The 27137-nt window shown below is 37.3% G+C and overlaps 1 protein-coding gene across 7 annotated transcripts; it reads right to left on the bottom strand.

Annotated features, from left to right (window-relative positions):
* Positions 1 to 915: 915 nt before the first annotated feature.
* Positions 916 to 5611, bottom strand: LOC148874879 (E3 ubiquitin-protein ligase RGLG2-like). Of its 7 annotated transcripts, none has more exons than XM_088963943.1 (11): positions 5518 to 5611; positions 5371 to 5433; positions 4327 to 4579; positions 3447 to 3672; positions 3255 to 3368; positions 3068 to 3165; positions 2775 to 2854; positions 2592 to 2697; positions 2374 to 2501; positions 2166 to 2273; positions 916 to 1221 (listed from the first exon to the last, which is right to left on the bottom strand). In XM_088963943.1, the coding sequence occupies exons 3-10, from the start codon at positions 4399 to 4401 to the stop codon at positions 2186 to 2188; spliced, it is 915 nt and encodes a 304-aa protein (XP_088820069.1). In that variant the 5' UTR covers positions 4402 to 4579; positions 5371 to 5433; positions 5518 to 5611; the 3' UTR covers positions 916 to 1221; positions 2166 to 2185. The 7 variants fall into 7 exon arrangements, with proteins under 7 accessions (XP_088820069.1, XP_088820074.1, XP_088820073.1 ...); XM_088963948.1 differs by having other exon boundaries at positions 3255 to 3329; positions 5518 to 5607; XM_088963947.1 differs by having other exon boundaries at positions 3255 to 3329; positions 5367 to 5433; positions 5518 to 5606.
* Between the last annotated feature and the right edge of the window lie 21526 nt (positions 5612 to 27137).

Below are 27137 nucleotides of genomic sequence, written 5' to 3'. Positions count from 1 at the left end.
GTGATTAACAATTTTGCATTTTCTGCTTTTTGCATTTCCCACTTCTCATGTATTTGTAAATAACTACTGGCACCTATTATACATTCCCTTTGAACATTTGAGTAGTCCACTTCTCAGATTCTTTTTTCAGAAATTTGAGGTTGCCACATGTCTGAAGTGTGAGACTGTTGCCTAATACTTCTTAGTCTTGTCAAGATATGGATGACTTAATGGGTTATGAGTAAATCAGCTCAAAGTTTCAAAACCAATTAATCCAACTCCAATTCGAATATGACTCGATTAATTTTGGTTTTGAAGACGAATTGTTTAAGTTGAATTTGAAATTTGAAATTTAGACCACTGAGATTAGGGTCTGTTTGGTTCATGGAATAGGGGTTTAAAATCGGAATCAGGCCATTCCCATTTCCAGCATTGGCTGGGCAGGAATCCAATTCTGATTCCCTCCCCCTCCTTTGGAAATGAGAATCCCATTCCAGCTTATTCTGATTTTAATTCTGATTTTCATCTGAACCAAACAGATGGGGAATAGACCATTCTGATTCCAATTCCAAAGGACTCTGATTTTGATTCCCATTTTGATTGGAACCAAACCGAGACCCTTAGATAAATTCATTTTTTTCTAATTATGATACATATTTTTTGTTTTATATTTACTTTTATAAGTTTATACTAATTTTATATGAATTTACTTTTAGTTTAATTGAATCGGATTTGAACGGTATATTCCAATACATAAACAAATCGAATTTGAATCTATGTTTTACATCTCCTCCAGATATAGGATTGGATTCAGACCTCTGAGATTTTTGTTGGATCAGGTTCGGATAATGCCCCTATCCAAATTTGATCGCATCAATTTGCAGCACTAAAACGGTAAAACCAAGTTCTGAGATTATCAGAAGTCACGTACAAAAATTACAAAAAGAACTTTCAGCCTTATCAATAACAAAGATACATTTTAGCAAGCAAAAAATGAAAAAAAAAAATTATAAAGATACATGATATTTGGCTTGCAAGTTTTTATAACTGATGCTTAACAAAAGGCCACTCCAAATTACTGGTTCTATAACTTCTTGAATGAAAAAAAAAAAAAAACATTGATAACTGTGATGGTCCTGACGCTGAAGATCTAATTTGATAATCACAAGTACTGTGAAAATGTCTTGAAGAAAAGCAACCCAAGCTAATAATAACCAATTGATTCCACAACCACAGCAACATCTGCAAATGAAATTATCAGAAACTCTACCTTGAGTAGATATAGAATGCAATACTTTCTGCACTCACAATGCACAATATCACTCTGCCAAAGGAAATAGGGGTGACATTATCACAAGCAGCTTCGCTCGGTAAAAAATATTATAGTGCTATTATTGTTCACAAGTTTTATTGGATGATCTTTTCTTCTTTTCCGATTCATAGAATGGTAACTCAGCTTAATAAAGCCTTATCCCAACCATACAGAGTTGTCTTCCCAAATCCTGTTTTGCCATTCCATTTTCTATATGACCATATCAACTATTAGATTGTGAACCTTGGATCAGCCCATGTTTTTATTTTCCTGCTCATTCTTCTAATTCTTTCATCTTGGGCACCTACTATTCAGCCACATCACACATCCACCACATCCACCTACTATTCAACCATAAATGAGTGAAACCTTGAGCCTGATGCACTGCAGGGCATATTGAACATAACAGCAAGGCTGATTTGTCCATATCAATCTCCATTTTTCTGTCCAATTTCATTGGCATATTGAACATAACCTATGTTCAATGCACCTTAATTTCCCCCTTATCTTTTTAACTATTAATCAGGTTACTGATTGAATCTTAGATGTTGATCTATCATTTCTGGTTATCTTCTCTAAAAAAAACAAAAATAACATTAAATGTTGATTTATGTTAAGACAAACATGTAAAAATAAATAAATTAATTAAATCAAAGTATTGCATAGAAATTTGCAAGGTGTCAGAGTAGGACACTCCATGCATCTCAAAAAGCCCAAAGCAACTATTGGGGCACCAAGTTTCACACAACTCATGGGTTAGGAATCTTGCAAGATCCCCATTTAGATACTGTATAGTAATCTATGTTGCTAGAAAAAGCAGGGCTTTGCACTGTGCAGAACAGAAAATTGTCATTCATATAGAATGAATTTTTACCTTGTTAATAGACCGGCCTATTAGTTATGTTGAGGTGCAGAGGCACTCGTATGGGATGGCCTAAGAGGAGGAGGAATAGGAGGCTTCCCTGGAATCCCTCTCTGGCGACTGAAATAAAAAGAATGGCAGGATTGAAACATATTTGGCAACTGAAACATAAGTTCAATACAGAATTACAAAAGTTAACGAAGCATGCTGGTAACAATACCCTAGGAGACCAAGCTCCAAAGTAGCTTTATACTGTGATGGTATTTCCATGAGTGCTGCCAGAGCAAAGATTGCTTCCTTCTTCATGGTGGGGATGTTTTTTGACATGATCTCTGTAAAATTCACAAACTGCAGAAAAAAAAAAAATACAATCATGAACTGTTGAAACAACCTCAAGAAAAAAGTCATGAATGAGTCTTAATTATTTAGATTGATGACCTGAAAATTGTCAAATGTTCGAGAAGGAATCTGGTCGTCAAACTGTTGTATCACATCCCAGGGTCCATCACCAACACCAACCAAAACAATTGACAATGGATATTCACTACAAACAAAAGTGAAAGAGTATTGGAACACCCTACATAATAAAATATGGCTATAATAATTTTGTTTTAGAATTACCTTGCTTTTACTATTGCATTAATTGTATCCTGCTCTTGTTGACTTAATTGGCCCTGTTCTCTATTGTTGCTTTGTGTTACCTTGAATCACAATTTTAATGTCAGGATTAACAGACATAAGAATTTATTAATAATTGGATTCCAGTAAGATTTCCAAGTATTCACTATTTTTGCTCTAACTGTTCTCAATTAGCCAGTGCAAGGAATTGGTTTCTCCTCTAGGAAATCTACTCAAAACCCATAATTGGACAGCAAATAAAATGCATGCAAAAAGATATTCAGACCATAACTGACCTGTCCATCGGCAATGATCAATAGAACATGATACTGACCACCACTCTTCTCCACAATGTCAATGGCTGCTTCAATAATCGGAGCAAATGATGTTGGTCCTGTCACATAAGAAAAGGACCATAGTTGCCACTGGAACATTAAAAACAAAATGATTGAAATTGAATTTCGAATAACAGTTCACACTAACCAGACAAGGAAAGTTGTGGAACTATTTCTCTATAACGGCCCAGTGCTTCCTGAAAGCCATGGCAGGGCCTATGATCTGGATAAAAGCTAAACACCTTTTGATCAAATGTTGATACTGCACAATATTGATGAATTGATCAAGTTTTCAGCTATATGTTTGAATAGGTTCAGATACTATTTGCTAAATACTAACCATCTCCAAAGCCAAAACATGGGATGAGATCATCTTCATCAAAAGATGAAATTGTCCTTCCTATGATGGATATTGCCTGTTCATATGGGTTTGGAGAATCTCCGAGGTGATGCAAGCTCTTACGGTTAAAAGATCTTGCACCTGACCACTCATTGCTCCTTGTGAAATCTATCCCAACAATGAGATTGGAAGATTCTAGACCAGCTTGGGCAAGAGCCTCTGTTACCTAGGATGAAAAGTGAAAGGAAAACAATTGCAAAATTATCTGAACATACAAAACTGTAGCTTATCAGTAAGAACTGCTATTCACCTCCCTCCAAAATCTAGCATTAACAAGACCACAAGGCAAATATAATGAAACCAAACAAATTAGTAAATATAAAAGCAATCCTTTTCTTTCTTCACCACTAATCCTTTTGCTCAATGTGAAAGCTTAGAAGTAAATACATTGGAAATTAGGAATACGGGACAGTATGTATGCCCAGAAATACTGGTGACATGTGCTACATGGATGAGAAGATATTTAGTGGCGATTGATCTTGAACAAAAATATTTAGGACTAACTAGGAGGCTAAATAGAAAAATTATTAACTTTTCAAATGCTGGTTTCATTGAATCCTTTCTCTGAATGGATTTCTTCTTTCTAAAGAGAATTGGGGCCCTCTGTTATTTCAGTAATTACGTAATAAAGTGTTGGAAAATTTTGACTTTACATATGTGAGCTGAATGAAAGCAGTTAGATTCAAACTATCATTTTTGAACCTTTACCACACACCATCTTTTCTAAGATGAAGAGTTAAGACTCAAGAGGTGATAAGGGTTATACTCCACTGAAACAGAGAATAAAAATGGAATACTAGATAATGCAGGACATTGTTACCTCTTCAACAGTGTTGTAGTTATCAGGGATACGTGAATACTTTTTACGCAGTCTAGCTCTGGTATCAGGATCCATAACATATGATTCCCAGGATAGGGATGGATGGGTGAAGAACCCGAGAATTGAATGTAAACGCGTGGTTAACTTTACACTTTCACAGTGGTATCAGTGGGCTTTGCACTGTTTGCCTCCCATAAGCATGGAACAACTTCCTACGATTGCTTCAGAGCAGCGATTGCTTTATCCTACGAAACTGCAGACAGGCAGATCCATTGCAGTTTGATTAGTGTAAGAATCTTTCAGTTAATAAGTCATATTGTATTATGTTGTATGTTGTCAAATGAGTAACCCCAAATTCGATTTCTTTTCGCTCTTTTTCTTCTTTTTTCTGTTTTTTTTTTTTTTCTTTTTAACTCTCTTATCAAAAGTACTTAAGAAAATGACAACCTTTTCTAGACTGTAGGTTTTAGTCTTGCTTCGATGAATGAAGCTTGATTTTCCAGAGTGAAACGCTAATTAACAACAGAGAAACATGTAAAAAAATAATAATAAGCAAAACAGTGCTTGAAGAGGGAAACCAAGGCATTAACCAGATTAGCAAAATAGCAGCAATAGATATACAATAGCCATTGCAGAAATGATTCTCAACTACAGAAAAAGCCAGTGGAAGCATCAAATCAGATAAACAGTAAAGAAATTCAGCTCTTCCCAAGGAGTCTCAAAGAGATTAAACGGAACAAACAAATTTAACGTCAAATCCAATGAAAAATACCTAAAAACAAAAATATTCATGGCTGCCCAAAACCTATAAGCAAATTAGTTCCTTCACAAATTCCGAGCAGGGATAAAGTATCATTTAATCCAACCAAGACAAAGATAGTGCATTAAAAACCTTAGGATTCAATCTTCTTAGTTACATACAAGCTTATTAAAACCTTTTAAACCAATATGAACCGAAATTAAACCAGAAATGAGACAAGAAATCGGCTAAAGCAAATCTAAACAATGAAGGAAAAAGGAAAAGTAATTCTCAGTCTTACCTACCAATAACTGTGGCGGTCCTCGTGAGTACACAAACGAACAAAAACAGAGATAATGGCGCCGTTTCTGTGTATATATAAGAGATAAAGTTAAGAATAAATATATATAAAGTTAGAACTGATTGTAGCAGAGATTTGGCATCGAATCCACCTGTTGCGCGCTGGCAGCTGAGCCATATAATGGAGGGCTCATGAATCCTAACCCACCAAACAAATAAAAGAAGTCAACACGTAACTTCTGAATTCTGATACATGACCCGAGTTCTGTCCATTTATTTGTATCACATGAGCACGCAACCCGAAGTAGGAATTGATCGGATAAGAAGTAAGTCCATTTTACTTGTTTGATACGTTTATCCGGGCATGCATTCTAACCCATTTTGCTTGAAAAAAGTGACGATTTAGTTTATTCTTGCCACGCGGTGCAGTGATGAATGATGTGGCAAAATCAAGAGAACGTTGAAGTGTGGGGAAAATCTATATGGTGCTGCAAAGTTTACAAAACACCTTTGCTTTTACTATAATACTGTACATGTTTGGTTTTGTGGGCATTTTGGGGTGAGAAAAATAACCGAAGAGGCCGAAATCGAATCGAAAAATGGTTAATATATATCTATAATATTAATAAAAGTGTGAATGAAAAGGTATTTACTTCTGGAATTTTTTCTATTAAAATATTTTTTTTCTTGAATTTAGTTCATCTCTATTAAAAAGTCAGAAAATGTAATTAAAAGAATATCATCAAGTGCAATAAATTATCTCTTATTAAGTTTTTTTACATTTAAGTTATTAAATAAATCGCATTCTTTCTCAATGAATCTAACATTTATATTTTTGTTTATCATCATTAAATTCCACTAGGCTGTGTTTGGTTTTAGGAAAAGGTAGGGAAAGGAAGGAAAATGTAGGGAAATCTAACATTTATACCTTGTAAAGGTTTCCCTACATTTCCCTTCCTTTCCCTACCTTTTTCTTCAAACCAAGCATAGCCCTAATAAATCCATATACAATAATTATTGATATAGTGAGATTTTATATTTTTAAAATAAACATAAAAATGAAATCATATTTTTCATTTAGGTGGTGGATAAGTAGTTTAACCATTTGGGTCAAATGGATATTTCGTGATGCCATAAATAAATAATACAAATTTAGAAATATAAAAAAATACATTTATTTATCATTATTAAATTCCACTAATAAATCCAAACACAATAATTATTAATAGAATGAAATATATTTTTAAAATAAACTTAGAAATGAAATCATATTTTCCATTTAGGTCGTGAGTAAGTACTTCAACCATTTGAGCCAAATGGATAATTTCATGATGTCATAAATAAATAATACAAATTTAGAAGTATAAAAATACAAAAAAATATATAGAAAAAAGAGAAGAAACTTTGATAAAATAAGTATGACAAAATAAACATAATTTTAAAATAAGTATGATAAAATAGATGGGAAATTAAGTAGGATAAAATAGACATAATTTTATTATTGATGTACATCAAATATGCAATTTAAAATCGATGGGAAATTAAGTCATCTTTCTATCTAGGGGATGAGTTAATGGTTTAACCTTTCAGGTCAAATAGGTTTACCCATGATGTATAATTATTTTTTTTTAAATAGAATCTATACTACTTTAAAAAGCACAAAAGGCCTCAAGAATATTTTTGAATTTTTTTAGGATAAAATTTACCCCTTTATATTTAAATTTATTAATAAAAATGAGGGAAAATAAGGCAGTTGGTTATTGATATTAAATGAGTTGAAAATAGGTAATTTATTAACTTGCATTCATGTTCATTGAATCATATATTTAAGTCATTTTTGCTTCTTCTCAAGTTCTCATTATTATGTTCTATTAATTAATTTCATACTTACTAAATTAAATATTCCAATAACATAAAAGCTTATACTTTTAAAATCTACCTAAAAAATAGTGTTTTCATTCAGGTGGGTGGTAAGAAATTAAACCATTTTGGGTCAATCCATGTTGCCACGATTAAATAAAAAATAAAAAAATAGATAAAATAAAAAAATAGAAATTAAAAAATTGGAAACATTTTTAGCATGCATATTAAATAATAATAATAAGTATGATAAATAAGAAACATTTTTATTAATGATGGAAATCAAATGTAAAATATAATTGGAAATAAAAATATTTTCCTATTCTCTCTCATTATACATGTATTTAAGCTATATTTTTCTCATCATTAAATTCTTGAAATGAAATCCAAAATAATAATTTTAATAGTATAAAAATAAATATTTTGAAAAGTAATTTGAAAATAAAACCATTTTCTTTCCTCCCGGTAGTGGGCAAGCAATTTGGCCATTTGAGGTCAAATGGATTAAGAAATAATACCATAATTAAATAATAAAAAAATTAAAATTAATGTATAAAATATAAGAAGTGTTTTTATTAATGATGAAAATGGAATGTCAAATTTAAAATCTACCTAAAAATGAAATGATGTCATAGTCAAATAATAAAATTTTGAAAAATAGAAAATTTAAAGAATCACAAAAATAAAAAAATAAAAAAATAAGATAGAGAAAAATTTGGGCACATATCTAATGTTGTATATTTATAAAAATAAAATATTGGATACATATCTAATATTATGTATTCATTATATTGAACAAAAATAAGTATTATAGATAAGAAATAATTACGAAATTTAATGTCAACCTAGAAATCAAACTATTTTTCTTTTTGGGTGGTGGGTTAGCGGCTTGGGTCAAATGATATCATAGACAAACAAAATTTAAGTGTGATAAGTAAAAGTTATTTATATAATGTAAATGAAATATATAATTTAAAGGGAAAATTATAGTTAAAGTCGGTTGTACATTTGAAATTATGTTGTAAATTGGTCTAGAAACCAACAAAATTCAAACAACTAACAGCTTATTTGGTTGTTACCAACATGGGACTCTTAATCCATGTTGGACACAACAAAAAGCCTATACCGAAAATAGGTTTTTAGTTTCTCTCATGCTCCTTCTATCTCTCGATCTCCCTTCCTTCTCTCTCACTCTCACAGTCATCTCTTGATCTCCCGTTCCCTCTGTCTCTCCCACTCTCTCAGTTATGATTTGTAGCCAAATCAAAATCTCTCTTTCTTTCTCTCTCTCTCTCTCTCTCTCTCTCTCTCTCTCTCACACACACACACACACACACACACACACACACATTCTCCCTCGATCTCTCTCATTCTTCTCCCTCAATCTCTATCGTTCTCCCACTCCCTCTCTCGTTCTTTTTTTTCTTACAAACTTATATAATATTTATCAAATAGTATAAAAAAAACTAAAGGGACCAATCACTTGTACAATCAACTTATAAATTTCTTAGCCAAAAGTTTCTTATGAATTTTCATCAAATTGGTGTAATGATTTTTGAACCATACCAAAAGTTTCTTATGATTTTTGAACCATACAGTCTAATTAATACTATATAAGTGTGTATGAAAATAAAAATAAAAAATAAAAAAAAAATAATGAGAGAGGGAGTGGAAGAGAAATTAAGGGAGAACAACATAAATTAAGGGAGAAAGAGAGATCACTCGAGAAAGAGAATGAGAGAGATTGAGGGAGAACGATATGTAGAGAGAGAATGAGAGAAATTGATAGAGAGAATGTAAATAACGAAACCAAAAACCATTTTTATTTATTTTCAAATCATGCAGTCATTGAGTAGAGAGAGACAATTGTGAGAGTGAGAGAGCGGGAGGGGGGAGAGAGAGAGAGAGAGAGAGAGAGAGAGAGAGAGAGGGAGCAAAAGAGAAACTAAAAAACCTTTTTCTATTTTCCAATCACCCAGCATTAAAGGGCAATTTCGGTATAAGATTTTTATTGTGTCCAATATGGATTAAGAGTCCTATGTTGGCAACATCCACATAAGCCTCTAATGACATAGCGGGGGTTTTATAATTTGAAATGCAGAGCCAGTTGTCAGAGTTTTGTCAGTTTCAAGACCAACTTGTAGCCTAATTTTAAATGTATAGCCCACTCTAACTATAATTTTCCCTAATTTAAAAATAATTCGAAAGCAAAGCTATTTTCTTATCTAGATGGTGGGTCAATGATCCAACTTTTAAAAGAAACCCATAAATGTCATAATTGAATAATAAATATTTAAAAAAGGATAGAACACAAAAAATTAAAATGTATAGGATTTTGTAGGAAACATTTGAGAACATTTCTAATGTTATATATTCATCATATTAAATAAAAATAATTGTTAAAGTAAATGTTATTTTTATTGTTATTTGCTACAAGCAATTAAGTTTATTTTTAATCATATTATTACTTTTGTTAATTTTCAATTTCTATCTTAACTATGATATATCTAAAATTGAAGTAATTAATATGAAGAAAAATTTCTCATATATATAATATTTTTAAAATTGAATCGCTAATAATCGGCCTCCTACCTCCGCTATGCCTTTCCTCTTTTTTTCCCTCTTTGAGCTCTCTCTTTCACTCTCTCAGACTCCCAGTTCTCTTCTTCCCCAATGGACCAATGGCCTCCAGCGCTCCACCCTCCGACCGAATCACCGACGGCCTCCGACGACTGAGTTATCGACGTCCAATCAATTGTCTCACTTTTTGTTCTCTCTCTCTCTCAGACTCTTCTTCTTCTTCCCCAACAGGCCATACCTACCAACAGGCAATGACCTCCGACCGCGACTGATGGTGTCTCTCACTCTAATCTCTCTCAATAGCCAATTATGTTCATCAGCTCTCATTCTCTCATAAGTCATCTCTCTGACTCTCTCACTCTCAGACTCAAAGACTTCACTCTCTCTCAGACCGTCTAGTGTTTCCTCTCAATATCTCACTCGTCACTCACTCAGAGTCTTCACTCTCTCTCAAACCAAAAAATCGAACCGCGGTTAACCAGTCAATTGGTCAACTAGTTAACTGGTTGCATCAGTTCGGTTTCGGTTCGGTTAGATTTAAAAACAAAATAGGTCGATTTGGTTTAGAAAATCACCCCATGGTTTGGTTAACCGAATCATGAGCACCCCTAGTGGGCATTTATTGAAAAACGTTGTTGTATCAGTGTTACATAGGTGTTGTAGGTATTGGTGTTATTGTATTTGAAACTAGAGTTTGGTTTCACCATTTATCAAATAAATACTAAAAAACTGAAGCGCTTTGATTTATGTGCATGGGGTATTTAGTGAAACGTCAAATTCGCATTCCCCTAATGTTTGTCCATTTCTTGAAATGAAATGATGATATGGCACACTTTAGCTAATTTATAGGGTATTATTTAAAACATCCATAAAACGTCTAACTAAATAAAAAAAAAAGCAAAAAACATTTAAAATAGTAATTTTCATATAAGGCTTAGTTTGGAAGGAGTACAAATACAAATATGTAGAGTGCAAAACCTTGTATTTTGTATGTATTTATATAGTACATATTTGTATTTGTACTCCTTCCAAACTGAGCCTAAACGTTTTTCTAAAGAAACGCCTATAGAACCAAATATATATAGTATTCTAGCCTTCAAAATCAAAGGAGGCGATCGTTAGGGTTTTTGTTTGGGGTGGCTGCCTTTGGGGAGTCCTGAAGGAAGCCTAAACGTTTATCTAAAGAAACGCCAATAGAACCAAATATATACAGTATTCTAGCCTTCAAAATCAAAGGAGGTGATCGTTAGGGTTTTCATTTGGGGTGGCTCCCTTCGGGGAGTCCTGAAGGAAGCCACCCATTTGGGTTGTCCTTTCCCATCTAATTTCTCTCTCTCTCTCTCTCTCTCTCTATATATATATATATATATATATATATATATATATATATTTCGAGAGAGGCTTCATCTCAAGTTTTCTCGAGGCTTTGTTCTCTGATTTCTCCCATCTGGGTTTTCCTTCCCCCTATCGTTTGCTCTTCTCTTTCCCATTGTTCTTTGTGCCTCTTTTTGTGTTTTCTTCTCTTTCTATGGGTGTTTTGACATGGGATTTATTCTCTTGAACTCTTTATTAGGCGATCGTTACTGGTGGATGTAACTTCACGCTTACCGCCTATAATTGAGTCAATTTGCATTTCTCCAGCTGATGTGGTTCATGGTGAGTTCTGTTCACAGTTCTCCGGCGAAGGCAATTATGAATGGCAGTTTCTGTCACTGGTAGCGATTGTTACGTGTGAAGCTTTGCCATCCTTTGTAGATCTATTCCAAACATATTATTATAGAATCATTACAGTCTTTTGAAAACCTCTTTTATCAGTTTCGTTTGCCATTTGTGGTGGACTAGAGATGTACTTGTCTACTTCTATTGATGATTTTATTTCACCTTTATTTAGTTGCAGGAGTTCTTTATATCCTCATTCATCCATTTTTATATTTTTTTCTCTTTAGAAATTGTAGCGGGGTTTTCTGTTGGCCTTGTCATCTTTTTTTTTTTTTTGTTTCAATTTTTTAATTGAATGAAATATGATGCGTAATGGTGTTTTCAAAAAAAAAAATGAAGATATGGGCTCACCTTAAATGTGATGAAATGACGTTTTGATGGAGCCATAGGAATAAATCTAAGGCTATCAGATAAAGGTAACAAGAACATGTGGGGTATCATGTCCATGTGGTCCATCTTTTATTTATCTTTGTGAATCGAGATTTACTTTTCAAATGGATCTCACAGTAAAAGATGTTCCCACCATGCATTGGCAACTTCTCCCTATAAATAATCACATATAAATATGGCAGATGTTCTCTATGTGATTTTCTTTGAGGTTAGTGTGAGAAGCATTATGTGAGCATTATGTCTACTTATCCTTATTTAAATGATGATAGAACCAATGAAGTTGCGTAGGGGCTTTCTTCAAAACAAAATCTCAACTATAAAAGCATTAAATAATTTATTAGTACATTTATCAAAAAATTCATTTATTGGTAGAATAAAATACCATATAAGGTTGACTTGCACTAGAGTAGATTAGAGGATCCATCAAATAACAAGTTTGGTGGGTCTATCTACCACCTCCGTAAAGGAATCTGTTAGTGTGCCTCACAGTTATATCTCACTCTTTTCATGAATAATAAATACAAGTACGAGAGATGTTCCTAATGTGCATCTAAAACATGTTGTGCACACTATGAGAAGTAGATTCGGATTCACCTACTTGATGGTTTAAACTTTCACTGAGCCACTTAAACAAATATATAGATTTACTCTTTTCAAATTACATAAGATATTAATTATTTTTTTATGCAAAACTCCCTTCTCAAAGCTTCAAAAGATTAGCTAGATTTCCTTCTTTCTTTTTTTTTTTTTCTCCAAATAGCCACTCTTACAAAGTTATAAGTTGATTTCTGTAATACGATGTCCTTATTTTTTTATGCAATTGACATGGTCATAGGGCTTTAACGTTACACTAATTCCGAACCAAATTTCAGCATGTCTTGGGTCAGTTAAATTAAGTTTATATTTAGGGTGTGTTTGGTTCACAGACAGGACTGGAATTGGAATCAGAACTAGAATATCTAAGAATCAGAATTGGAATCACCTATTCTTAACAATTGTTTGGTTCAGTCAAGAATTAGAATCGGATTCCGATTGTTGTTGTTTCGTTCAATTAGAAGTTGGAACGGGAAACAACCAAAGTTTTCAATTCTGCCCCTGTTAAAAGAACCTCAAAAACATCCACTAATTATATATTTTCAACATATACACACATTGACAACTTGCTACCAAGTGCATATACGGAAAAAATATAAAAAAAGAAAAGAAAAACACAAACAAACAAAAATAACAAAACAATCATTCTCCACCATAAAAATAATGAAAAAATATACAACAATTTCTCACAAAAATCCATCTACTAAAAGTTGATCCTTCAAAATCTGTAAAAAAAAGCAGCGAAGGCAACATTCAAGATGCAGGGGGATGAGATGATGAACACAATGTCAAATTATTAAAGGCAAGATCCTTGTTTATAAGTATGAACAACTCTAGTTGATTCTCTGTCAAGAGAAGGGGCATGGCCATTCACATTAGGATTCATGACGTTGAAAATCTATCCTTCCATGGATTTAAACATTGGGTCATTGGTTGCAGTCTATTGTGTATTTACATTTTTGTCCTTGTATCATTTGCAGCAGCTAATGGGCCAAGACTAAAGGTTGTAGTCTAGACTACTCCTGGAACAAGGCCACTTGTCAAAGCCACCCCACCAATCTGAAGCAAAAATGTAGTACTTAAAAAACAATTCGGTAGCAAAGTATTGCATTGTTTATCCTACATCTCCAATACTCACCAATTATATGCTACAAAAGAGCTTCCTCTGAAGATCTATACGCCTTGCCAATTTAGAATGACATCTCCCATCAGAATACACACATACGCACACAGAGAACCTACCTGTTGAAAGAATTTATATTGTTTTAAGATATTAAAAATCCTAGATTGTTTCTGCTTATTTATTTATATATCTATCTCTTATGATAATGACAATAACAACAACACCTCAACATTCAGAGCAACATACACATGAGGTGCCCTCAGTTTAGAGGAAACTTGAATGATTTGGGAAATTGATCTAGCGGTTGAATTACTAAAAAAAACAACAAGTGATCCTGTTAAGAAAACAATTTCAAGTCAGCAAAGATGTTGAAATTAAGTAAAACCATTGAATAATCTTGAAATTCCATTTCAGTCAACTGCAAACAATGTAGATTGAGCAGAATCATTTTCAAAAGAATCCAGTGAATTGCAAATTATTACTTCTACATCATCAAATTCAATTTGTTGTGAAATGGCTAAAACGTAAACTGACTCACCATTCCGGATTATAACCTCATCAAAATTCTCTGATTTTCTTCAACTTTTGGGCATCAATCTCTAAGTCCATGGCCTATAATAAACAACAATAACCTCTTCTTCAATCTTTAATTGCTGGCCACAACAATAACCTAAGCTGCTTAAGAAGAGAAGATCTTCTCCATGGACGATCGTATTACATTCTTTCTTTTTTGTTTTTTCAGGACAGAGAAGAGGAAATAAGAGATAAGAGAACTCTAAAGATGTTCAAAGAAAGACTTGAAATTGAATTGTCTTATCTCACTTGCACTATATTGTGTGTGGGTGGGTTGGGGGGGGGGGGAGTTGATAAGGGGAGTTGATAATCTATCCTAACCATTAGCTCAAAATCTCAAATAAATTTCAACTATTGATTCACAAGTAACTCATGACCTCTCATTACCCATCTTATGACCATTCTTTTTTCTTAAGGCTCAGTTTGGAAAGAGTACAAATACAAATATGTACAAATATGTATAGTACAAATCTATACAAAATGGTACAAAATATAAGGTTTTGCACTCTATATATTTGTATTTATACTCTTTCCAAATGGAGCCAGTAGAGGGGTGTATTCGATACCTTTTTTTTTATGTTTTTTTATTTTTTTTTCAAAACTGGTTCAGGGGGCTGATTTAGGGCTCCTCCACCCCCTGAATCGGTCAAACCCTCGATACACCCACTGTAAGGTCATATTGGAGGGGTCCCGGAATGATAGAAAACAATAACTCCTGCAAATCTTCCCCTAAACATGACCAAGTGAGAGGTCTTTATACTTGAAACCTTAATGGCTTCATTAATTGAAGGGTTGTTGCATGCCTCATTTATTGTTGCGTGTATTAATTAAATGCTCCTGCTTCAAATGCAGAAGCAAAATTCAAAGCCAAGATTAGAATGACAACCTCTAAAATTGCATTTAGCCAAACCAAATGCTAGAACAGATTTGAACGACAACCGCTGAAAGCTTATTTGGGGATAGAATATTAGCTAGGTTTATATTATCCAGAAAACAACATATGAGAGATTATTTCAAACTTAAAATCTCAAATCCAAGCACGGCTAGATTGCAAATCAGGTCATGAACCACATGCAAAGCTACTTACAAATTTTATATTCAAGATAGCTTTCAAGCAAAGCAAAAAGAGATCCCCATACTAAAAACATAGGAGATACCAAATCCTAAATCAAAAAGTATGAACTAACTGCAAATCAAGAACGAAAAAGCTAGGTTACTAATCAACGTTACTACTCTTATTCAAACACAAGGGTTAGAAGAAAAAATACACTATGACAGAAGGAGGAAGAGGAGGCGAGGAAGAAGAAGAAGATTCAATCAGAGCATGGGCGGTTGATTTCAAAGAAGAAGAAGAAGAAGATGATGAAGATTAATTTATTGTGGTCTGGTCAGGTCTGCAGCGAAAAAACTGGGGAATAATGAAAAAATAAAGTGTGAGAGAGAAGGAGAGGAATAAGAAGAATAGGAGATAGAAGAGAAAAAAATCATCGGTGATTTAGCTTGTTGTCACCGTCGCCGGAGTTTTGGTTCTGAATTTCAGATCACTACTTCGATCTCCAATTGCCGAATGAGAGAGAGAGAGAGAGAGATTTGGAATCGGGTTGGGAGAGGTTTGAAGGTTTTTTTTTGTCAATTTATTTTTCTTACGTGAAAGAGCGGGAATGAGATTCCGATTCCCGGGAGTGGGTCGGGAATGGCCATTCCCGAAAATGGGAGATTGCCGTTCCACTCGGAATGGGAATCGGATTCCGATTCCGCTCAACCAAATGCCTGGTTCCAATTCCGATTCCGGACTCTTATTCTTGCAAACCAAACGGACCTATATATATATATATATATTTTAAGTACTTTCTGTAATAAAAATGCTTCTGCGTTTGATAACATGTGATTCTTGGAGTAAAATCACCCAAAGCAAAAAAAAAAAAAAAACATTTGTGCAATAAAAAACATGTATTACTATCCATGTTTTACTTTGCACTTTTGACCAAATATCCATTTCATAAAATGCATAAGCGGTAAACAAATATATGCTATGCCCATATGCCACATGACAAAAACTTGTGACTATAACAAAATATTCACCATGTGACAAATTTGGTAACATGTGGAGAAATATATTAAAATTTATGACACATGACTAAATATATGTTATTTGGAAAAATTGTCAAAAATTAAACATGCCATATGACAAAATATGCCATACATGGCAAAATATATGCCACATGTCAAAATTCACATAACAAAATATATGCCATATGTCACAAAAGTAAAAATTCATCCAAACATAACCTAAAATATTCTCTCAAATTCGATTCCAATAAATATTCGATAAATTTTAGTTCGGCTCAAAAGCTTGAAAGGATAAAATATTTTCATATTTTATACATATGCAGCCGTGAGATTTTGGTTAAACTATTTATTGGTTGGATTTAAGTTCCAAAAAATAGTTGAATTTACCATAGAATTTGAATTCAATTAGCATCCACCTAGACTAATGGAATTTGAATATTTGATTAAAATTCAATTCGATTGCAGCCCTACTTTCTAATCCTGCCCATGGCCCAATAAGATGGCTATTAGACATCTCTTAAAACATTGAGGCACAAGATCTAGCCTAGGTAATTGCAGACTCTTCATGGTTATAAGGTTAATGAACCTCAGGTGTATCTTGCTCTATTCTTGCCTTTATAACATGGATCAATATTGTGCATTTGTAAGATGTAACGCTCTTTTTTTTTCTGTTTTATCTTTTTAATCCGACAATTGATGTGTATCTTATACTTATCAACATTTAAATGTACTATTGTAAGGGCACTTTTTATGCACATGTACAAGAATATGGTAAAATACAAGTTGGAGTTTGGATTTCATCTTGACCACAAGATTCAAAATATCGATACGCCTGATATGCTGGTAGGAGTGTATCAGGCGATATCGATAGTGGCTTTTATAACTTTTTCTTTTCAAAATCAGTTCAGGGGGCCGGTTTAGGGTTTTTTCACCCCCCGAACCGGTCAGAACCCCAATGCACCTCCTATAGGGGTGTATCGGGAAGCCAACACGATACATATCAGCTGATATGTATTGATACTTTGAACCTTGCTTCACCATCTTCACAGCCCTTGCATTGCAGCTGTGTATTGGAAATTATATGGGTTGCACGACTTCAAGGCCTGTGATGATGGTGTGAGGACAGATTTTGTCGGGACCAAATCCAAATTATATAAGTTGGCATTATATAATTAAATTTAAATTTTATAACCTACACCAAAACTAAAGAAAGTATATACTTTATAATAGTCAAGGTTCAAAGTATTGACATAATACACTTAATACGGGATGTATCATCGTCAACACAAATTTTGTGTGTAAATTTGAAATACAAAAAAAAAATGTAGACAAATTCAAAGAAATTAAATTAACTTCTTTCTTTTGTACAAATGTAAGTGGGATACAAACATTTTTCTTTTGCAAAGAAAACCCTCTGATTCTCTTGTCATGAATACATTCCAAGATTTTGTACTTATAGTTTGTCATGGACACGATCCGACAAGTTTGATAACTTGTAGTTGTAGAAAGAGCTTACAACAATCAATTGTATGCATTTATTTTTTTGTTGCAGTAATTTGATGAAGCTTTTGATTATAACAACTCAAAGACCGGAATCCTTCAGCCAATGTTGTACGAAAATGTAATGGTTTCGGAACTTTAATGATTGAGGAACCGAAATTCAAATTCTTCTTCCCTTGATCTGTCCCTTCTTCTTCCATTTTTTTTTAAAGAAATAAGAGTAGGCCAAAGAATTGAAAAGCCAAAGTGTGAGAACCAGAAAGGACCGAAAGAGAATTAAAGGAGGGCGAGAGCTTCCTCCATCTATTTATAACATCTTCTCTTAGACAAATTTGGCTGAAGACTTGAATTCAAAATTGAACTCAGCCAGCTTGCATAATTAATATGGGGGGCGACTAGATTGATATTTAGTAATCAATTTATGATCCTATTTAAAAGCTAATTACGAAATGGGTTAGGTTTGTCCCCCTCTTATTTAAAAGCCAAGTGCCACTTAGCAAAAAGGGGTAGGGCCCATAAAGTTTTAAATTCATTAACCAGCACGATCTCTTTCTTTGTTAGATCAATTAAGCCTCTCAATTGCCTTTTAAATTGGATCCAATAAATTCAATTTAAAATTTTGCCAATCTGTCATTCGGTGACAGATTTCAATTTGTGTTTTCTTTTCTAATTTGATATGTTGTATAGGATCGGTGTATTTGGAAATCAAGTGATTAAAGGCTAAAGCCTATCACTTTCTTAATTTGCATTTTCACTGTACCCTACAAGTGTCTCTTTGAGCTTAATGGGCCAATGTACTGGTCCCAAACTTGTGTGGATCATGAGCTCTTTTTTTTTTAACTCATGTAGACCAAGAGTTTCTTTTTTGTTTTTTGTTTTTTTTTTTGGGTTTTTTATTTTACTGCTCAAATTTTGTACTCATGTGGGCCAGGAGTTCTTTTTATATATATATATAATTTTGCCATTCACAGTTTATATTCATGCAAGTCAGGAGTAATACAAATAATTTAATTTGTGATTGCACTTTTTCAGGTTGCCTACGTACCCTTAGAGGGATCAAGTCATGACATAGTTTACAAAGTGATTTGTACTTGCGATTTGGGGCTCTGTAGATAGTTTAGGCACTTACCTAGGAGCACTTAGTGGATAGTTTAGGCTTGTGTCTGGGAGCACATTTTGATTTGATTTGAAAGTTGAATAGTTTATACTCATGCTTAAAAGTCTTGCAGACAGTTTGTGCTCATATCTGAGAGCACACATTGAGTTATTTGGAAGTTGAATACTTTATACTCATACTCATGAGTCTTGCAAATAGTTTATGCTCGTAGCTGGGAGCAAACGTAGACGTTGAATAGTTTATACTCATACTCAGGAGTCTTGTAGACAGTTTATGCTCGTATCTGGGAGCACACATTGAGTTATTTGGAAGTTGAATAGTTTATACTCATACTCAGGAATCTTGTAGACAGTGTATGCTCATATCTAGGAGCAAATTAGAAAGTTGAATCATTTATACTCATATTCAGGAGTCTTGCAGACAGTTTATGTTCGTATCTAGGAGCAAACTTTGAATTATTTGGAAGTTGAATAGTTTATTATACTCATACTCAGGAGTCTTTAGACAGTTTATGCTCGTATCTGGGAGCAAATTTTGTTTTTGTTTTTTTTTTTAAATTAGATAGTTTAAGCTCATATCTAGGAGCAGAAATAGTTTAGGCTCATATCCGAGAGCGAACTTTGACTCATTTGCTTTTCGCGTAACATGTGATTGTATACATAGCTACACATCCTCTAGAAAAGAATTCCTTTTGTATGTACTCTTGTAGAGCAATTGGGAGTCGAGGGACTTGCTTCAAAACTCATTAGTTACCACTCGCGATGGTTGGTAGTGGTGTTCTTACCTTGTCTTTTCTTGCTTTCGGGAGGCTTCTGTGACCGAACCCTCATTTTACTCTTCTTTAATTATTCACAAGGTGGAGGGGACTGGTGTGTCACATGATGTTCCTGTTGTGTAATGATGGTCTAATCATCTTTTGAGAGTGACATGGCGGACTAGGGTGAAGTAATTTCCTTGGGACTTAAGGCATGTGCTTGTACTTGATTTAGTATTGCCCCTAGTGTATGGAAATAAGTAGAAGGGTCAATGGGGATTTTTATTTGATTTAGTGATGCCCCCGGTGTAAGTTCATAAATGACAAGACGATGAGGGCATTGGAGAGTTTCAGGTTCAAAAGATCCAAATGTAACGGTTGTCATGTAGGTGGTCACTATGTCCTCACATGGACCTAGTTCGATCACTCTTGACTCAGTCAATTGCATTATTTTATCTTTGAGGAAAAAACATTTTTAGAATAGGTGGCTAATTACCTGATGATAACGATAATACTTTGGATATCAATTTTCCCTTCTTCATCTATGTGTTTACTATCAGGAAGCTTTATAAGCTTTTTGGTTAGAAGGGCATCCAACATTTCTAGGACATCTGAACCAGGGAATGGATACACCTTCACTTTCAATTCTTTAAGAGTGAGCTTTGGACTTTCTTTCTTTTGCTGAACATTTGATTTCATTTCTTGCTTGCTTTTCTTCTTCCCAATAACCTTGAGAGGGACTATTGGGGTTGCTAGAACTTGCATCGGCCTAGGCAAATTTGTCTCATTTTCACCATCTTTCTTTTCATTTTTTTCCTTTGAAAATCATCTGAGTGATGTTCTCCAAAGGTAGCTAAGCTAAGCTCCATGTCATGGACGCGGGTGGCCAATTCCTCAAATGTTCAGGGTTTTATTTCCTTGAGGATGTAATGCAAACCCCAGCGCATGCCTTGAATACAAGTATCAATAGCTGAAGCTTATGAGAGTTTGTCTCGAAAATTGAGGTACAAATTTCTCCACCTATCAATATAGTTAACGAATGGTTCATCTTTCTTTTGTTTTGTGGTGGTGAGTACATACATGCTTACTGATGTTGTGCGATCTGATTGCTCCTTGCTGGAGGATGATCTGGCTTCCAATTGAATGGCGAGCTATGTAAATCTGCAAAATAAGATCAGAGAACCCGGGGTGGCTATCCCAACGAGGTCGCTCCGATGCTTAAGTTAGTAAGCTGTAGCGAGTTGAGATAGCTTTGAATGTAGAGAGCTAGAGAGCAGAGAAATCACATCGGGGTTGGAGCCTTTATATAGCTGAGTATTCATGGGGCATAAGAAAGAGTTTCGGGATATTCGAGATGCGGAGATGGAGTTCGCTCCGCTTCCGAAGGAACAACATACAGGTAAGGTTTATCTCGTTCCTCCTCCGATTCTGGTAGAGTGAGGATAAGTGCTTATCGTGATCTCTAGAAAGGTCGGGGTCTGTTAACTTATCGTGATCTCGAGGGATCCAAGAGTTGTTGGAGAGACCTATAGAGTTGGTTGCATGAGAGTCGGTTACGTGTTGATTCGGGTTGTTGGCTCCGAACTGGTACTTCGGTCTTTCAGTTCCGAACTGGCTTGAATACCGAGGTGCTTCGATGCCAAGTGAGACCTGCATCGAGGTGGCTTTGTTCTGAGGTGATCCTTAAGCCGCGGCCTGTGTCGAGGTGACAGAATACACAATCTCCACTGTTTCGAACTGAACTTGTCAGGCTGAGTTGTCATCTCTTGGTCAGGTCATGTCCACGTGTCCCCTTTTTACTAGGTCGGGCCAAATGACCCTTCATCAATTGCCCCCACTCCCCGAGCCAAGGGTCCTGACCCGGTGCGGGGAGTTCATGATGACTCTAGGTGGATTTGGCCCGAGATTTAGGCGGCTTGTCGGGCGAATCGCTGGTCAGACCTGTTTGGCCACCTGGCTCAACCAGGAATAACCTAGGCCGCGTCTAGTCTACGCACGGATGTCACGCGATCTATAAATTCCGTGGACGTCAAAACAAGCACTAAACCGATTTCAACCTTGGGGGTCGCACAACCGGTTTTCCTAGGAGCCATTGGATCTCTTCAATCTCAATCGTAGATTCTCGGACACAGCGGCTATAAATAGGGGGCCCGGGACTCCTTTTCTTCACCACAAATTCGCTAGCCTTCGATCTGAGGTCGCGTTCAAGTTCTTCAGTTCAGTGTCTTCCCGAGGTCATCTTCCTTCAATTCAGTCTTCTTTCGGTCTCTCTTTGGTGAGTCTTCCCTAGCTCTACTTTTCAATTCTGTGTCTTTCCCATGTCTAGCTTTAGTTTTAATAGTCTTTTAGATGGGAGCGGTCGATCTGCTGGGGCCGAGGTGGATACCTCGGCTCAGGTCGTAGATCGCCATACCGAAGAAGCTACTTCGGGTCAAGATGCGGTCTGCAATCCTCCTGAGGTGGAATCACCCTGGGAGGCACGAGAGGCCTCAGGTCTGGCATCCACCTCGCATCGAGGTCGACAGCCAGATAACTTTGGCCCATCGACAATGACGGCGGACAGGCTCCTGTCCCTAGTAGCTCGGTATAGGATTCCGAGCAACTTAGTTTATAGTATTCCCCTAGGTAACTTTCCTTGGGAGCACGGTCACAACGAGATTGTGATCTTTGAGGAGCAGCTCATAGCTGGTCTTCGTCTTCCACTTCACCCCTTGATTGTCGAAGTCGTAAAACTTTTTAACATTACCATAGATCATCTACACCCGAACTCCATTTGTAATGTAGTAGGAACCATCTCCCTCTTCCACCACTATAACCTTCCTCTTGACCTTGATATATTTTATTCCATTCTCTCGATAAAGAAGAACTCCTCTTGTGTTCTACCCGAACACAAGCGAACTTACTACCTATCCCACCATAGAAAAGGCAATACTTCGTGGTCCGTAACACTGAGGGGTGGCCTTTTCCGACCCACTGGAGGGCGACCATCCAAGATCCCGATGTCAAACTGGACCTAAAGACAAGGGAAGCGCTCCAATCTTGAGCGGGGCTCGGTACCAAGTTTGTGGACTACGTGACCGAAGACAAGCTTGTGCATGTCGATCTGAGTCCTAGTAGGTCTTCACTTGTTGTGCTGTCTTTGTTTTACTTTGGTGTCGCTTGTGATAGTTTGCTTTTGTTGCAGCAACCATGAAAATCCCTACGACCGAGCTCTTCGGTAACATGAAGAAGGGGAAGAAGAAGCAAGCTTCCAAAAGAGCTCATATTGAGTCTCCATAGGCTACCGTTACAGAGCCCGAGCAGCCCTCCGCTGAGCAACCTCCCGTGATCGATCTGGTCGAGGAGGAATCCGGGAAGGTCTCCCCGTCCCGCACGCCCGAGGAGGTATCTTTGAAGCCTGCCCCTACAACTGTCGCTTCTTTAGGTAGTGATGAAGCAGCTTAGAGCATAGTGACTCCAAAATATAGCCTTCTCAAGAGCCAAAGCGCAGTATACGCCGAGGAGGTCGCTAGTTCGGCTGAGCTGCCAGTTGCTCAGCTCGGAGCACAAGCGGCTACCCATTGCATGGTGGTAAGTTTCTTGTCTTGACTTCTTCAATTTTGTACTTAACTTTTCTTGTACTAACTCTTGTTTTCTTCTCTTGGCAAGTGAACTCCGTTATCCATGCCCTGACCTACCAATCCAAGGTGCATCTGAAGCGAGCTCTCACAGTTGAGTCTTCTTCTCGCGAGGCTCACACCGAGCTAAATTTGGCCCGCAATGAAGTCAACCAATTAAAGAAGGATGCACGGGCTCAAAAGGAGTTGATCACACTACTAATGTCCGAGAAGGAGGAGCTCACGGGGGAGAAAGCGACACTGAAGAGGGAGGTGAAGAACCTCGAGGCCCACGTGAAGGAGCGGACTGAGATACTCCTTCAAGCTGTGGAGGAGGCCAAAGTCAAGGCTATCGAGGAATACAAGGCCTCGTAAGAGTACTAGAGGGAAATGATTGAAGTGGGGACGGAGAGTTAACGCAAAGGCTTCAAGCTTAGTAGGTGGATGACCCGACGTTAATTCCCTCAGCTCGACCTTAGCACCATTACAACTTCGAGGGTCATAGAGGAAATGGTTGCTGAAGCTGCTGAAGATTCAAACTCCAAAGCGGGGAAAGTGACAATTAGTTGTTCGGTGACATTGAGGAGACCGATGCTGACGAGTGTATGGACCCTCCTGCTGAAGCCTCGGACAAGGGCGAAGAGCACCGAGATGAATAGAGACTTCTTTTTATCTCCCATATTGTATACCCCAAACCTCCGAGCTCGGTTTATAGTGAATTTCTTTTTTTTTTTTTTGTACTCAAAGTTTGATATCAATGAAATACACTTTTTGACTTATCTTTGTTCAAAAAATGTTCCGCGTAAGTAATTCCCGAACTAATGAACTAAACCAAGTAGGTTACCCCGAATTATCGAGCTAAACCAAGTAGGTCACCCCGAACTGTCGAGCTACCGAGCTGAACTACAAGTAGGGATAACTGAAATAAAAATGTACCGTGTAGGTTACCCCGAATTGCTGAGCTAACGCGCTAGACTAGGAGTAGGGGTAACTCGCATAATGTACACCAAGGTGAGTAGACATTGTAGGGTATATACCCGACCTGTCTACGCACGGGCTACTTGCTTAGATGTTGGTTGTCCCATAGAGCTAGTGGGTCCAACCTGTTATTATATGTCGAACTGGGCTAGACATCATAAGGTTTATACCCGATCTGTCTATGCCTTGGGCATGAGGGCTGATTTGCCTATGCCGAAGAGACGACTAGGACTTGTCTGCCTATGCCAAAGAGACAACTAGGACTTGTCCACCCATGCCGAAGAGGCGACTGGGACTTGTCTGCCCATGCCGAAGAGGTGACTGGGACTTGTTCGTAGTGCCGAGGTCATATGTCATCTTGGCATCATGGTCCTTGGGCTTCTGAGATTGACTCGCAATCCTCTCTCTAGTTCGGTGATCACACGTAGTCTCTTCTCAGGTTGCCGACGTTCCACGCTCGAGGTACTTGCTTCCCTTTGAAGGTCTCGAACTCGTACGTACCTTCCCCGAATACCTGTCTTACTTGGTACGGACCTTCCCAGTTCAGTCCGAGCTAACCAACACCGGGCTCAGGTACCATAACCTTCCGAAGAACCAGGTCGCCGACATGGAAGTGTCGCTTCTTGACCCAGGCATTATAGTACCGAGTTACTTTCTGCTGGTAAGCTGCAGCCCAGATGTATGCCAAGTCTCATATTTCTTCCACCAGGTCTAGGTTGGTCCGGAGCTTGTCGTTGTTTGTCTCCTCATCGTAGGCTTCCAAGTGTAGCATAGGCACCTCGATTTCTGCTGGGATCACTATTTCCATGCCGTAAGTGAGATTGAAGGGAGTCTCACCTGTGGTAGTTTTGATAGTGGTTTGGTAGGCCCATAGCACATTGGGCAGTTCGTCCACCCACAGTCTTTTTGCTCGAGCTAAGCGAACTTTCAATCCACAGAGTATGGCTCTGTTAGTGACTTCCGCTTGCCTGTTTGCCTGGGGGTGTGCCGCCGAGGTGAAGTTTTGCTGTATACCCATCTCGGCACACCAATTTTGAAATTTGATATCCTCGAATTGTTTTCCGTTGTCAGAGATGAGTACCCGAGGTAGCTCGAAGCAACATTCGATATTCCTCTAGAAGAAGTTTTGTATGTTGCGGGTTGTGGTCGTCATTAGGGGTTTTGCTTTCACCCACTTTGTAAAATAGTCCACTGCTACGACTAGAAATTTCCTCTGTCCTGTCGCAGGCGGGAATGAGCCAAGTATGTCGATTCTTTACTATGCGAAGGGCCATGGGTTGGTGAGGTATTTGCGGTTGGTAGTAGGTCAATGGTGGATGTTGGCATGCCTCTAATATTTGTCGCACTTCTTGACGAGCTTGAGTGCGTCTACCTTCATTGTGGGCTAGTAATAACCTTGTTGTAGTGCCTTCTGGACGAGAACTCTACCCTCCAAGTGTCTGCCTTACAAACTTTCATGGATATCGTGGAGGACTAGATCAGCCTTTGAGGGTCGTAAGCAGTGCAAGTAGGGGAACGTGAAAGATCTCTTGTACAACTGTCCGTCTATGATGACGTACTTAGCCGACTAGCGCTCTACCCTTCGGGCCGCATTGCGTTTTGCAGGGAGGGTCTCGTGAAGCAGGTAACTCATGAGCGGGTCGATCCAGCTCGGCTCTGCTTGTGCTACAAGAGCGACCTCTCTTGCCTCCCCGAGAATGCTGGGCCGAGGTAAGTCCTCTATGAACACGGTCCGCATGGTGTTGCTGCTTGTGCTAGCTAACCGGGACAAGGCGTCGGCCTTTGCATTCTGGATCTTGGGATCTACCTGATGAAGTAGGAGATGAAGCCACATAGTATCTCCCTGACTTTGGCAAAATAAGCAGCCATGGTGGTGTCACGGGCTTCATACTCGCCACTGATTTGACTGACCACAAGCTGGGAGTCGCTGCAGATGATAAGGTGCTTAGCCTTTACTTCCTTCGCTAGAGTGAGCCTAGTGACTAGTGCTTCGTACTCTGCTTCGTTGTTTGATGCTGCGAACCCGAACTAGAGTGTGTATCTAGCTTCACCCCGCTTGGACCGTACAAAATTATCCTCGCACTACTTCCTTGTTGGTTGGACAAGCCATCATCATGAAGGATCCAGGGCTCCTCGTCCCAGGTCGGACTTGCTCTAGCCGGGATTGGTGCCACACTGGTTGAAGTATCCTCTATGTGCTCGAGCTCATCCAGCTCGGGGATTGCAATGCTGAACGTACATTCTCCCATGAAATCAGCCAAGGCTTGGGCTTTAGTTTCCGTCCGAGGTTTGTACCGGATGTCATACTCGCTGAGTTCGATGGCCCATTTCGTTAGTCTGCTAGACACCTCAAGCTTGAGCAGGACCTATGTCAGAGGCTTGTTGGTGAGGACTATGACGGTGTGGGCTTGGAAGTATGGACGAAGCTTCCGAACTGCTATGACTAGCACATTCTGCAAAACCTTGCTAACATAGTAGATGGGTCGTTGGACCCTATCTACCTCTTTTATCAGTACCGAGCTGACTACTTCGTCACTCGTGAAGAGGTACAATTTTAAAATATCCCCTTCCTCGGGGCGGGTCAAAATCGGGATACTAGCTAAGTATCCTTTTAGCTCATCGAAGGCGATCTGACACTCCGTGGTCCACTCGAAGTCTTTACTTTTCTTTATAGCCTTAAAGAAAGGCAGGCAGCGATCTGTCGATTTAGACATAAAATGGCTCAAAGCGGCTATACGTCCATTTAGCCTTTGAACCTCTTTTAGTTTGCGAGGTGGTCTCATATCTAAGATGGCCTTTATCTTTTCTAGGTTGGCTTCGATGCCATGTTGGTTGACTATGTAGCCTAACAATTTACCTGAAGTGATGCTGAAGATACATTTGTTGGGATTTAACTTCATGTTGTACTTTCGTAAAAT

This window comes from Nelumbo lutea, chromosome 1 (genome assembly GCF_056320005.1).
Source record: "Nelumbo lutea isolate HS-2025 chromosome 1, American lotus-T2T, whole genome shotgun sequence".
Classification (NCBI taxonomy): Eukaryota; Viridiplantae; Streptophyta; class Magnoliopsida; order Proteales; family Nelumbonaceae; genus Nelumbo; species Nelumbo lutea.
This window is presented reverse-complemented; position numbering and strand designations above follow the sequence as displayed.

Bases quoted from the DNA above. Each gene is read 5' to 3' on its own strand.
- LOC148874879 (XM_088963943.1), bottom strand. From the start codon at position 4,401: ATGGATCCTGATACCAGAGCTAGACTGCGTAAAAAGTATTCACGTATC. The intron at 2,698-2,774 runs GTAATTCTAAAA...TTTTGTTTGTAG, and splicing joins AATGCAATAGTAAAAGCAAG to TGAATATCCATTGTCAATTG. The intron at 2,274-2,373 runs GTATTGTTACCA...TTTTTATTTCAG, and splicing joins TTGGAGCTTGGTCTCCTAGG to TCGCCAGAGAGGGATTCCAG.